The 14,658-nt window shown below is 35.5% G+C and overlaps 2 protein-coding genes across 2 annotated transcripts; both read left to right on the forward strand.

The window, feature by feature from the left end:
* The first annotated feature begins 1,892 nt into the window (after positions 1–1,892).
* Positions 1,893–3,984, forward strand: LOC116900854 (olfactory receptor 5M11-like). Its single transcript, XM_032902542.1, has 2 exons — positions 1,893–1,906; positions 3,027–3,984. Exons 1-2 carry the CDS (start codon positions 1,893–1,895, stop codon positions 3,982–3,984), a joined length of 972 nt encoding a protein of 323 aa, XP_032758433.1.
* A 6,408-nt stretch (positions 3,985–10,392) lies between these two features.
* LOC116900266 (olfactory receptor 5M11-like) lies at positions 10,393–11,367 on the forward strand. The gene has a single exon (XM_032902018.1). It carries the CDS (start codon positions 10,393–10,395, stop codon positions 11,365–11,367), a length of 975 nt encoding a protein of 324 aa, XP_032757909.1.
* Positions 11,368–14,658: the final 3,291 nt, after the last annotated feature.

The following is a 14,658-nucleotide window of genomic DNA, read 5'->3' on the forward strand; positions in this document are numbered from 1 at the left end:
TTTTTTTTAAAGATGTTCAATTCAGTTCTACAGTCTAAATTAGCCTAATATGTTGATTATCAATGTTATTGCAGAGAAAACAGATACCACTGTTTATGTCACTCAACAGACCCTGTAGCTGCTTCTATCTCAAGGATACCAGGCACATCCTCCAATAATCTGTTTCTTAATGACAAGTTCTTGGAGCTGATGTCACCTTGTACCTTTCAGTAAAGTATCTTCCTCTAGCTTTGTTCCTTGTACCTTCTAGCACTTAGGCCAAGGCATATAGGATAAAACTTATCTTCACCAATCCTCCAATCCTGACAGACTAAGAAACTCTGTTTTACTTAATCAAAGGTTGTGTTTTCTCACAGGATGCCTTAATGTTAAACCTGGCCTCTAATGGGTTTCCACTTTCAGCATCTTATCATGGGTGTTTATAACCCTGAGCATAAAAGTCATTTTAATAAGGCTTTTCTGGGAGACCTTTTCCTCAGTTTCTTTCCTGTGGTCCTGTTTTCCTCTGCAACATTTGCAATCTGCAATTTGAGAGATGATGTGACTCATATAGTTGTGCTTTATTTTTAGGTTTAATATGCAACACTTTAGGCAGATTCCCACAACTCTAATATCAAAAACTGTTTTATTGCATTATCTACATTTGATGCTTATAGTGAAATGTTGGGTTACATGTTTAACAGGAACACTAAGAAGGATTATTTGGGTTAAGAGATTTAAGGATCAAATACCACAGAGAAACAACTGTGTGGCACTGAAGAGACAGATTTAGCTTATATTGGGTCAAAGCCATGGTCTCTTTTTATAGCTCTCTGACAAAATGGAGAAACTCATAACACAAACTGAAACAGCATAGTGGTTAAGAAACAGAAAATGTCACCATTAATATCTTTTTTAATATAAACTCACTTCTTCAGATGAGAAATCATGGCACATGGAAGTCTCACTAAGTACTCACAGTGCCTCTGTTGGGTGTCTCTGTGTTTCTGAGGGAGTAATGATGACTGTAGGAGTTGTTGCAGAATCAGTAGTTTGATCTTGACTATAATATTACAATGTATATATTTAGTTAAGATTAATGAAAGATGTAAAGTAGTCCCATGATCAAACATGCTTGTGCTTAAGGGAAGTTGCCATGCAGTTCGTCCCCTGTACTGTGTAAGAATGCTATGGTTGTTTATTTTCTCTACAAAGAGTTGGATTTGGACTTTCTGGTCACATCATATATCTCACAGAATCTCAGAATATGGTCCAGGTTCCAAACATTTAATAAAGCAGATATCAAAACAAAATAAATTTATGTTTGTAAATCACACCCTACCTCCATTCTCAGATGAAAAGTCTTCTAATTATCTTGATTTTCTTAAGACTAATGAGAGAGACATATTTACATTTGCACAGTAGAGTTTTGTGAGTATGAAATTTGTTACAATATGTATTGAAAATAGTTTAAAATCATAAGTTGGTGTGTGGTTGAAGACCATGTCAGCATGGTTCCTGCCACTAATATATCCAAACAACACTTATTAAGTATTTAAACTTTGTAGTAAATGACTAGGAGGCTTAGTTAATTATCAACTTTTTAAAATATATAGTTGAATAAGAAAAGTCACTAATTTTATGATGAAACATGAGGTCTGAGATTATTCAATAAAATATTTTAAGTATGAGGGGTGGGAGGATGACTCAACAGATAAGTGCTGTTTCTACCCAGGCTGATAGCCTGAGTTCTATCCTTAGACCCCAGGAAGTGGGAAGATTGAATCAGTTGTCTCATAACATAGACATGTGTTGAAATACACATCCTCACAATGAATGAAAGTAAATAAAAATAAGTATAATAAAAATAAAATATTTTGATTATAAAGCTAAAGTCAATACTTTAAAAAGAGATGAAGAGAAAATTGTTAGTTGGTTGTAATAGGAAAAGACATTTAAAATAAATTTATGGACTCATGTATCTCAATTTCTTTAATATTAGCTACAGAAGTCAATTTTTGTTCTATGTAAGTATAATTATTATTCATAAATAATTATCTTTAAAATATTATGACTCACTTTTTCTTTTTCTGTCTTTCTTCATCTCCTTCTTTTGCCCTCTCACTCTCTTTTTCTCTCCCCCAATAAGGGCCACTCCCTGACCTCAATCTATGGGGTCACGGAACTTGGCTACTGGAGAGCAGCTTCCAAATAACAATGCCTTTATTATATAATCAAAAAATATTGTGAAAATTTATCAATTATATAACTACATATTCATTCATTTACTATATAATGTACATGTATACATACATTTATCTACATGGCAGAATGGAAGTTCTGAGAATTAAAGGCAGGATATGACACATTATCATTTATGCTATACTAATCTTCTACTACTGAGCAAATTTCAGCTGATTTCTAACATTAGAGTTTTTCTTTTATAAGTTATGCAAAAATTTGTGTTTCGATATTCTGGGAATTTTTGCATTTCTTATATTCTTTACGCTTGCAAATATGAGACAAAGCCTGATACATTTGACAGTATGTACATAATTTTACACAATAATCTGCAATTCATATATTTTCCTTCCAAAGAGATTATTTCTTTCCTACATATGACAAAATGTGGTCTCTCTCTCCCTTTTTCCCTCTCTCCCTCTCTCCCTTTTTCCCTCTCTCCCTCTCTCCCTTTCTCCCTATCTCCCTCTCTCTCCCTCTCTCCCTCTCTGTCTCTCTGTCTCTGTCTTCTCTGTGTCTCTGTCTCTGTCTCTCTCTCTGTCTCTTTGTGTGTGTTTGTGCGTGTGTATTCCCATACACATGAATATAACTGCTCAGTCAGTAACCTGGTATGGTATATATGATTTCAGAGCTCACTATTTGTTACTTGATAACAAATTCATTTGTTCTTCCAAGGGGGAAACACTCCTTGGATTCCAATAATTCTTAGCATGGGGTGTAGGTTTCCTTGGGCTATCTCATATCTCCATGTCAGCCATGTTTCCACAGCACAGAACAAGATCTCAGGAGATGCCCCTCACAAACAGCACTAAAATCACAGAATTCATTTTACTGGGGCTCACAGATCGCCCAGAACTCCAGCCTCTCCTCTTTGTGCTGTTTCTGTTTGTTTACCTTGTCACTGTCTTAGGCAACATGGGCATGATGGCCCTGATCAGACTGGACTCCCGCCTTCACAAGCCTATGTACTTCTTTCTCAGTAACTTAGCATTTGTGGATTTGTGTTATACCTCAACGGCCACCCCACAGATGTTGAGCAATTTCTTATCAGACAAGAAGACAATTTCCTTCATTGGCTGCTTTATCCAGTGCTACCTTTTCATTGCCCTTCTCCTCACAGAGTTTTACATACTGGCAGCCATGGCTTATGACCGCTATGTGGCCATATGCAATCCTCTTCGTTACAGTGTGAAAATGTCCAGGCAAGTCTGCATCTGCTTGGCCATGTGTCCTTATGCCTATGGTTTCTCAGATGGACTACTCCAAGCCATCTTGACCTTCAGAATGACCTTCTGTAAATCCAATGTCATCAACCACTTCTACTGTGCTGACCCACCACTCATTAAGCTGTCTTGCTCTAATACTTACATAAAAGAACATGCTATGTTAATATCAGCAAGCTTAAATCTTTCCAGCTCCCTTACAATCATTCTGGTGTCCTATGCCTTCATTATTGCTGCCATTTTAAGGATCAAATCAGCTGAGGGAAGGCGCAAGGCATTCTCTACCTGTGGTTCCCACATGATGGCTGTTACATTGTTTTATGGGACTCTCTTCTGCATGTATGTGAGACCACCCACTGACAAGACTGTTGAGGAGTCCAAAATAATAGCTGTCTTCTACACCTTTGTGAGTCCACTGCTGAATCCATTGATCTACAGTCTGAGGAATAAAGACGTAAAGCAGGCCATGAGAACAATATTCAGGCAAAATGTTATCAGGACGTCATCGATGCCTCCATTTTCTAATAAAATACTACTATAGCTTTGTGTCAAAAGTATTTGTATTTTCTCATTTGGTCTTTATCTTGTTTGTTTTTATAATTTTGTACATGAATACATGTATGTAATGTTCTCATATCTAACAGCTATTTTCACCTTTCACCTCCACATATCCCTCATGTTTAAAATAACATCACCAACACACACACACACACACACACACACACACACACACACACACACACAAACACGTGCGCGTGTGCATGCGTGTGCACATACACACAATGTGATTGGTAAATATTTGGAAAAAATGTGTTCTGCTATTTAGTCTCGACCTCAATCATCATGTTATTCATAGAAGAGTGGTAGACCGTATGCATAGTGCCTTTGTCTAGACTGAAAATCACCTAGGAATTACAGTCCTTGATTTCACACTATAGGAATCTCTAGAGAGATTCAATTTAGCCAAGAAAACATATCCAGAAAAGGGTTTGCACCATACAAAATGCTTGAAATTCTGAACATCATGGAAAGAAACATAGGAGAAAACACATACACAGTAATTCAACCTATCTTTCCTTAGTGTGGACACAAAATAACCAAACCACTTTTCTCCTGCCTGTATGCTTTTTTGATCATTGGGACTGTATACCATCTTAAACCATGACCCCATATAAGTCCTCCTGTAAGCCCTTTTCTTACATAAAAGAGCACTACCGTGATGTAAAATAGTAACACAGATATCATTGCAGGAGCTGTTAAATCATAGATTCACATTATACCTCAGACCTGTATTCAAATCTGTTTTGTAAATAAATCCCAAGGAGATTGGTACCATATTTGGAGAATATGGGTCATATTTTGATCACATTGGGAGAAAACTAGTCTTAGTGAAAACTTCCAAGTGCTATGCCAAGGGTCTGCTTGCATCTCTACAGGTCACATGTTTGTAAGAGTTAACAGGATAAGCATGCTCTAAACTAAGTGCCTTCCATTTATAGATCTAGTAGACTTTTACCTGAAGGACTTTGAAGAAACAATGCTACATCTGTACTTCTCCAGTTGCTTACTAGTTAAAATGAGGAAAAGCATCATGATAAATATATGCTTATTTTGTCGTGCAAATGAGGTAGGCTTTGTACTAATTCTACTAAGGACTTTTATTTATTTCTCTAGAATTCTTTAACATTTGTCACTGTCACTTGTGAGCAGGTTGTTTTCATTCTTCACGTTTATTAGTTTCATTTCTTCATCCTTATTGAACATTTTTAGTGATTGTATGATGCTGAGGACACAGAAGGTAGCCATTTCTCTTTCCTCATTACAGTGGGTACATACTTAATATATAGCCAGAATACACATTTAAAATTATTTTATTTTATATTTTCATCATGTATGATACATTGTACTGTATCAAAATATTTTACCACAAATAGTTGATGTACATTGAGATTATTGCTTACCTTTCTGCTACTTACAAGTTTTTATTTTTCCTCTTAGTATTAGGTCCTTTGGTAGTCCACTATAAACTTTTCATAAACACACACGTATATATCTTTCTAGATTTTTCATCCTTTCAGGTACATTTCAATTTCAATGAGTATAGATAGTGAAATAGAATTTCCCCATGTACCATTGGTTCTATGATTAATGATTTTATTTGATGAGAAATTTGTTAATATATTTTGTCTACCTGATGTGAAAATGAATTGAGAATAGTTACAGTATTATTGAAGTTCTATTAAAGATAGTGATTTACTTTTGATTAAACTATGTAACTATTAAAGAAAGTTACATATCCTTCATTCCTATCCCAAAGAAGGAAATCTCCCTGTATATAAAGCTAAGTCAATGTCTCCTCACAGAAGAGTTAATCCAGTTAGGAAGGTCAATGATCACCAGGGACAGGAGACCCTAGAAAAGTGAAATCATCTTAACCAATACTAAAGAGAGCAGAAGTAATTGACCTCTCAATGAGATAATGTATTTTTCCTTTCTAGAATTCCTTGCCCCTACCTTAGTCCTTACAATTATCTAAGAGGTCCTTTTGAGTATGAACCTCTTTCTGAGTTCTGACTAAGAAAAATATGTCTTTTCCTTACTCGTTTCCTATGTCATTTTATTGTAGATACTGGATAGAGGAAAAGATTTTTTTCTGTTATTACAGGGTTTCTTCCTTTTTCTTTAGAGCTCTACACCTTATTCTATGACTGCTTATGCACCATGTGGCTAACCTACATGTTAGATTAACTAATATGGCATGTTTTTCTTCTACACTCTTTTATTCTTCTCTTCCAGGTAGCTAATGGGATTTATACATTACCTGCCCTAGGGATTTTCTGTCAAAATTTCATAAAATTGATCACAAGCTTTCATTTGAGTCTATTCTTATATGTTATAATTTATGAGATTAAAAACTGCAAGGGAAAGCAGTCCCCATTTACTCTGGTATCATATGGAAACTTTTGTGGCACTCCACATTATTTCTAGGAGCAGACTATGTTTGTGCATTAGGAGATACATGTATTGTAGAATTGTTTTAGTTGACATTACTTAGTTTAAATGTTAGAATTGTATTTTTATATTTATTTGTTATATTATAAATGGAGGATAATATCTCCACAAATATGTGGAAATATATTCATTCTATTTTTTGCTATTTTATTTATTTACATTTCAAATATTATCCACCTCCCCCGTTTCCCCTCCGCAAACATCCTATCACAACCCTCTTAGACCCTGCTTCTACAAGGGTGCTTCCCTACCCAACCTCCTACCCACCTACTCCTTCCTCAGCACCCTAATATTCCCCTACACTGGGGCATCTAGTCTTCACAGAGCCAAGGGCCTCTTTTCCATTGATTCCAGACAATGCAATCCTCTCCTAATTTGCAGCTGGAGCCATGGGTCCCTCCGTGTGTACTCCTCTTGGTATAGTCCTTGAGAACTTTGGGGGAGGGGTCTGGTTGGTTGGTATTGTTGTTCTTCCTATGGGGCTACAAACCCCTTCGGCTCCTTCAGTCCTTCCCCAAACTCCTCCATTGGGGTCCCAGTGCTCAGTCTGATGGTTGGTTGTGAGCATCCATATCTGTATTAGTCAGGCTCTGGCAAATCCTCTCAAGGAACAGCTATGTCAAACTTCTGTAAGCAACCACTTTGTGACATCAGCAATAGTGTCTGGGTTTGGTGTCTGCAGATGGAATGGATCCCTAGGTGGGTCAGTCTCTGGATGGCCTTTCCTTCAATCTCTGCTCTGCTTTGTCCCTGCATTTCCTTTAGATAGGAGCAATTCTGGCTTAATATTGGTCACCTCATCCCTCAACTATGGGCGTGCCTAACCTCTGGAAATGGTCTCTGCAGGTTCTCTCTCTCCTTTGTTTGGTATTTCAACTAATGTCATCCATGTTGCATCCTGGGAGTCTCTTGCTTTTCTGGCATCTGGGACTTTCTAGTATTCCCCAAGCCCACGGCTACATACCTCTGCTCAATCTCGTGATCCTCTGTACATCTCTCCCTTCTCCTCCTACACTTGATTCTATCTCCCTATTTCCCTCTCCCTCCTCTCTCCCTCTGGGGCCCTTCCTCCCTCTACCTCCCGCGATTATTTTGTTCGTTTCCTCTTCTAAATAGGACTGAAGTACTCACACATTGGTCTTCCTTCTTCTTGTACTTCATATGGACTGTAAATTGTATCATGGATATCCTGAGCCTTTTGCCCAATATCTGTTTATTAGTGAGTCCATGTCATGTGTGTTCCTTTGTGACTGAGTAACCTCACTCAGGATGATATTTTCCAGTCCCATACATTTGCCTGAGAATTTCAAGAAGTCATTGTTTTTAATAGCTGAGTAGTGTTCCATTGTGTAAATGTGCCACATTTTCTGTGTCCATTCTGGTATTGAGGGAAACCTGGGTTGTTTCCAGCTTCTGGCTATTATAGCCTTATTCATCAAGGAAATTCAAATGAAAATGATCCTGTGATTACATCTCGCACCAGTCAGAATGGCTAAGATCAAAAACTCAGGTGACAGCAGATGCTGGCAAGGATTGGGAGGAAGAGGAACAGACCTCTATTCCTAGTGGGATTGGTTACTGGTACAACCACTATGGAAATAAGTCTGGTGGCACCTCAGAAAATTGGACCTAGTGCTACCTGATGACTCAGCTATAGCACTATACCCGAAAGATGCTCCAACATATAACAAGGACACATACTCTGCTATGTTCACAGCAACCTTATGTATAATGGCCAGAAGCTGGAAACAATCCAGATGTATTCATTCTTACTTTGTTCCTCTATTTATCTTTTACATTCATATGTTGGCTGATAAATTAACTGTTGTCAAATTCCATTCATATTATGTTGTCCATAAAAGATAAATTCTTCATATCTAAGTGGTTATCAACATGTATGTTAGCAAACTCCTTGGGGAAAAACAATTCTTTCATAGAGGTCACATATCAGATATCCTGTATGTGATACAATGATTCACTGTAGTAGAAGAATTTATGAACAAGCAATAAAACTACTTTATGATTAGGGGCCATCATATCATGAGGAACTGTATTAAAGAGTCACAACTTTAGAAAAGTTGAGAATTGCTACATTAAATTAATTCTGCTATAACTCTATGATAGTCTTTTCAAATAGTAATAATTTAGCTCAGTTAATTTTTTAATTTAATAACTTAGCTCCAGCTATTTTTGAAAATGTTTGTAGAACACACATTGCAGTTGAAAGAAATCTCAGAAACACCAAAGTCCATGAATTATGTCGTAATGCTATACCATGATTAAATATTCAACTCATCTTCTTGAAAGAAATACTGATTTATCATATAAAAACTCCCTTAAGTGTAAATTCTTGAGCAACTGAAACAACTGGCAGAGGGTGATTGCAAGGTGATATAATTCCCTGGGTTATGATGTGTGAATATCCATACTAATAATTATATTTCTTTAATTAATTCTTTGGGGGTATGTCAAAAGATAATTTTGGAGATGAAAACTCAAGGTTATAAATTGTATATAGGAACTTTTCAGCAGCTCCTTGCTTGGGTTGCTAGTGTGTCAGAGAAAATTTTCCTGTGCAAGGTAGGAATGAATCATCACATTTATATTCACAACTTTGCTTTTATATCATTTTGGATATTTATTACTAGCAATAAGTTATCAGTAAAGTAGTGTTAATGTTAGGCAAGGGTTATATTTAGTTGAAATATGTATTGGGTATTTAGATTAGTCATAGAATATAAAAATTTTATTTGAGTTATGCACTTATAATAACTATCTTAATTCACAAGTCATAGTTTAAGAATTTACACACAAAATTATATACTAAATAAGTATGTGAGAAGAAACACTAGAATTACTCATCACACTAATATTTAATAATTTCTGTTAAAAAAGTACACAAACATGCACTTCTTTCTTAGTGCCCATAAAATATCCCTATCAAGTTATCACAAAATAAAAAACATAAATTAGAATTTTATTCTTTTATATATAAAAATCTACTGCAGAAATTCAAAAGTCTTTTCATTAAGTGATTAGAATAGATTATCATTTATATGGCAATATTTTTGGTCTAGCCAATATTTATAACATAAATGTCTAGAGTTCAATATACTATCCTACAAATAGAGTAACTTCTTCCTTCCATATGATAAATTCTGTCAAAGAACAAACTATTTCAATTCGTTATGCTGAAATAAGCTGTGAATTTAATTGAATACTAAGCTTTCCAAGAAATGCTTTTCCACATAGAATATTTAAGTTGTAATTATTTCCACATTTACACAACATCACTAAACCGTCCAGGATTTGTTTGCATTGGCAAAAATTCCTCCTTCCGTGAAATCTTTTGCTTAATTTTTACTCATAAATCAGAGTATAAATATATGCTGAATGTTCATGGTATAATATTTAACAGGACCGTGATCTTACAACTATATACTATATACTATACTATACTATATACTATATACTATATACTATATACTATATACTATATACAAAAACTGGACAGGAATCCATAGGTGTATGGGATGTCCTAGAAACATGAAATTAAAGAGACTGTATTAGATTCATATATGAAGGAAGTATGTCTGAATTACCTCACAAAGAAAATTAAATATTGTTAATTTTGTAGAACAGATAGTTTGGGAAGCAAAAGAAGTTCAGAGAGATAGGACAGATGCAGCAAAAATTCACTCCTAGATGTATGGAATCATACAGAATCCATAGTTGTATACAAGCACAATCCAGAGGAATGAAAAGCAAAGTAAAGGGGGTCTTTGAAGAAATATAAAGAGGATTACTATATAATTTGCTTTAGATGTCATATTTTTTAGAAAACGGGATTTTAAGCAAAGCATGATCTTAAGTATCATCTTTCATCTCCTATCTTCCTTGTTTCTGCAGCTTGATGCACAGACCCGGATCTCAGGAAATGCCCCTCACAAACAGCACTAAAATCACAGAATTCATTTTACTGGGGCTCACAGATCGCACAGAACTCCAGCCTCTCCTCTTTGTGCTGTTTCTGTTTGTTTACCTTGTCACTGTCTTAGGCAACATGGGCATGATGGCCCTGATCAGACTGGACTCCCGCCTTCACAAGCCTATGTACTTCTTTCTCAGTAACTTGGCATTTGTGGATTTGTGTTACACCTCAACGGCCACTCCACAGATGTTGAGCAATTTCTTATCAGACAAGAAGACAATTTCCTTCATTGGCTGCTTTATCCAGTGCTACCTTTTCATTGCCCTTCTCCTCACAGAGTTTTACATGCTGGCAGCCATGGCTTATGACCGCTATGTGGCCATATGCAATCCTCTTCGTTACAGTGTGAAAATGTCCAGGCAAGTCTGCATCTGCTTGGCCATGTGTCCTTATGCCTATGGTTTCTCAGATGGACTACTCCAAGCCATCTTGACCTTCAGAATGACCTTCTGTAAATCCAATGTCATCAACCACTTCTACTGTGCTGACCCACCACTCATTAAGCTGTCTTGCTCTGATACTTACATTAAAGAACATGCTATGTTAATATCAGCTGGATTTAATCTCTCCAGCTCCCTCACAATCATTCTGGTGTCCTATGCCTTCATTATTGCTGCCATTTTAAGGATCAAATCAGCTGAGGGAAGGCGCAAGGCATTCTCTACCTGTGGTTCCCACATGATGGCTGTTACATTGTTTTATGGGACTCTCTTCTGCATGTATGTGAGACCACCCACTGACAAGACTGTTGAGGAGTCCAAAATAATAGCTGTCTTCTACACCTTTGTGAGTCCACTGCTGAATCCATTGATCTACAGTCTGAGGAATAAAGATGTAAAGCAGGCCATGAGAACAATATTCAGGCAAAAAGTTATCAGGACAGCATTGTTTCTTCCTCCATTCAATAAACTACAACAATAGTTTCCTGACAAAAATATTTATGTTTTGATCATTTTTTATATTCTCTGTGGCTATATATTTCATATCCTTTTTAAATGCTCTGCTTGTTTAAATAAATTATCTCTTCTAATTTTTGTCCTGAATTGTAACCTGTACCATGGGCCAATAACATTTAATATTCACAGTTTGATTAGATTAAAAATCACTAGGAGACATATCTTTTTCTCTTGTACACTTATGTATGTACATCTACAGAAGTTAGCCTGAGGAAAAATATAATTGTTGAAAGTACACAGAACCATCTTCCTACTTGCCACATGAACTGAATGAAAATGAACAGAGAAGTCATATAGACAGTCATTCAACTCATGCTTTCTGAGTGTGAGCATACTGTGACTAATGTACCTCTCTCCTGCCTCTTCATCTTCCTACCATGATGACTATATCCTTTCTTAAATAATGGCCAAAATAAGTCCTTCTTCTATTAAGTTACTCCTGGGAGATGTTTCATAACAAAGAGCACAGCAATTGATGCAAACTAGTAGCATAGATATCACTACAGTTCATATTGCAAAAGTGAATCATATCCACCTCAGATCTCTGTCTTCAAATCTGTGTTGTAGACAGTTCCCTGGATTAAGCAGCACATTGTATTTGAAAAGGGGCTATTTGAAAAGTATTTAAAGTAAATACTTTGAGAGCTATGCTTTCTGCCTGTATCCCTTCTGTGAACTTGTTATTTAAAAGAGTTAACAGGACACACTGGTTCTCTGACAAATACCTTTCAGTGATAGACCCATCAGCCATTTTGCTGAAGGATTTTTAAGAAATTATGGTGGATCTGTAGTCTTCCATCTATTTAGTAGTTAAAGTGGGCAACATGCATCACGATAATGATTTTTTGTGCTTCTGTGGTGAAAGAGCCATGCAAGAATCATGAGACTCATAGATTATACTTTTTGTATGTAAGTCTGTGAATCCAGGATTACGAGTTTTGTAAGCCTACTTTCTGTTAAGATTCAGGGTTGGGAGATCACTTTTGATTTCATCTTCATCTGACAGTTTAGAATACGTTGGTCTGAGAATTATGACTACAATCAGAAAGGGAGAGACACACACACAAAATGAGTAGCTGTAAATCATAGCAGGCAATGATGTTACTGCATTAACTGGTTCTTCTATTACTACTTTTAGAATGTTTGTTTTGTTGGCAGGGATGATTTTTCTGTAAACGAATTAAGCACTTTCTTTGGCGATATAAAATATCAAAGCTTCAGGATCAGGGCTAAAGGTGAATTAAAGGAGCAGGCCAGATCTTCTTTCTCTCAGAATATCTTGTTGTCACAGGGAGATGAGTATATCAATAGCTCTATTTCACCATAAAATTAAGATAAAACCAATTACTCATATAATCTTCTGGTTGTATATTAAGTAATTATTCCTTAAGATCATTATATGTTGTTTTGTTATTGCTCATTTAGAAACACTTTGGATGCTTAATTTTATAATTCCCTATGGAAATACCAAAGAAAACAGAATTTCTTATAAATATTTTGTAAAATTCTCCAGAATTCAATTTAAGATTATACATGCATTCAGTGTTAAAAAAAATAACACTCAGGACTATATCTTATGTCACATTGATTATTCCATATGTGTGTGTTGCAAGAATATGTTGCAGGTACACTTAAATGTCAGCTACTGCTTTGTCCTGAAGATTAGTCTATCTTTGTGACTTTAGTATGTTTATTTATTTTATAGGTTTTTAAATATTTTCTTATGTCATCTGTAAGTAAAACTTTTTAACTTCCATTTCATTCATTTCTTTTTCTTTACTGGATTTTTTAAAATTTACATTTCAAATGTTATTTACTATCCTGGGTTCCAGTCCCTAAACCCCCTATCCCATTCCTCTCCCCCTTTTTTTATAAGGGTGTCCCCCCTCCCCAACCACCCACCCCTTCCTGCCTCCTTGCCCTGACATTTCCCTACACTGGGGGGTTCAGCCTTGGAGGATCAAGGGCTTCTCCACCTATTGGTTCCCAACAAGGCCATTCTCTGCTACATATGCAGCTGGAGCCATGGGTGTTATTTCTTCCTTGTTGAACATTCTTGTCCTGGAAGGGCCATTTTGTGAAGTTGTAGATGGATGTCCATTTTTGTGCCCCATTATTGGAGATACATATTTCATATATGTCTAGTCTTAAAGCTGGCTATACTTTGTAATTTTCATTCTTTATTTTATTGTACACAGTATATTACATTAATACTGGCATTGTAATATAAGTATTTATTGAATAAAGAGGTTAGTTTATATCTATCCTGCACTTTGCCATATGTCATACTTTCCTCTGTTCATTAAGTTGCATTTAGACTCCAAAACATTATTCATGAATGTAATGTAAGTATGAGTTCTCAATACACACACAGATGCACACACACACACACACACACACGCATATATGACTTTACTGATTGTTTCTTTGCTGACACTCCTCATCCATCATAATAAGTTGAGGAGTTTGGAACTAAATTTATACATCTATGACTATTCTCACGTTTTTAGTTTGTGAGGAAATTATTGATATAATTTGTTTCCTTGACAGAAAATCAAATCTGAATGTATTATTTATTAATAGACTTGATGTCTTTAAATCTTGGTGATTTTAAATTTTAATATGTTTAGGAGATATCTATACTGTATAAACTTGCTTTTTAATAATTTCATTATGTTTAATTATATGATATTGCTGGTTTAATAAATCATTAAGACAATAAAATTATTCATTTTGTAATGTGACTACTTAGTCTTTTCATAATTGTGAGAGGATTTACAGTACAAAATTCCTGTTTTGAAAGAATCATAAAAAGTTAAAGTCCATGAATTATTTCAAAACATTGTACTAATTGTTGAAACTATTTTCTTGTAATAAATAGTGATTCATAACAAAGCATCCTCTGAGAATCAATTTATAAACACATGAAATATGTAGCTCAAGGTGACAACCAGGTGATGCAATTCCATCGCTCAAATCCCACGGTTCTATTGAATACGTGTCTAAACCAATTACTATGTTTCTTTAATTATTTCTTTGGGGTGAGTTAAAAAATACTTTGGGAATAAACTCTTCAAGTTACAAGTAGGGCATAAATCATTTTAAGCAGTTCCTTGTTTGGACCTCTTCTGTTTCTGTGAAAAGTTTTTTGAATTCAGGTAGGAAGAAATATCATGACTTTTGTATTTCTAAATTTTCTTTTTGTTTCAGTTTGCATAGTTATGATGAAGAGTCAAGTTTCAACAAAACTGATTGA

The sequence above is a fragment of the Rattus rattus genome, chromosome 5 (genome assembly GCF_011064425.1).
Source record: "Rattus rattus isolate New Zealand chromosome 5, Rrattus_CSIRO_v1, whole genome shotgun sequence".
Lineage (NCBI taxonomy): Eukaryota > Metazoa > Chordata > Mammalia > Rodentia > Muridae > Rattus > Rattus rattus.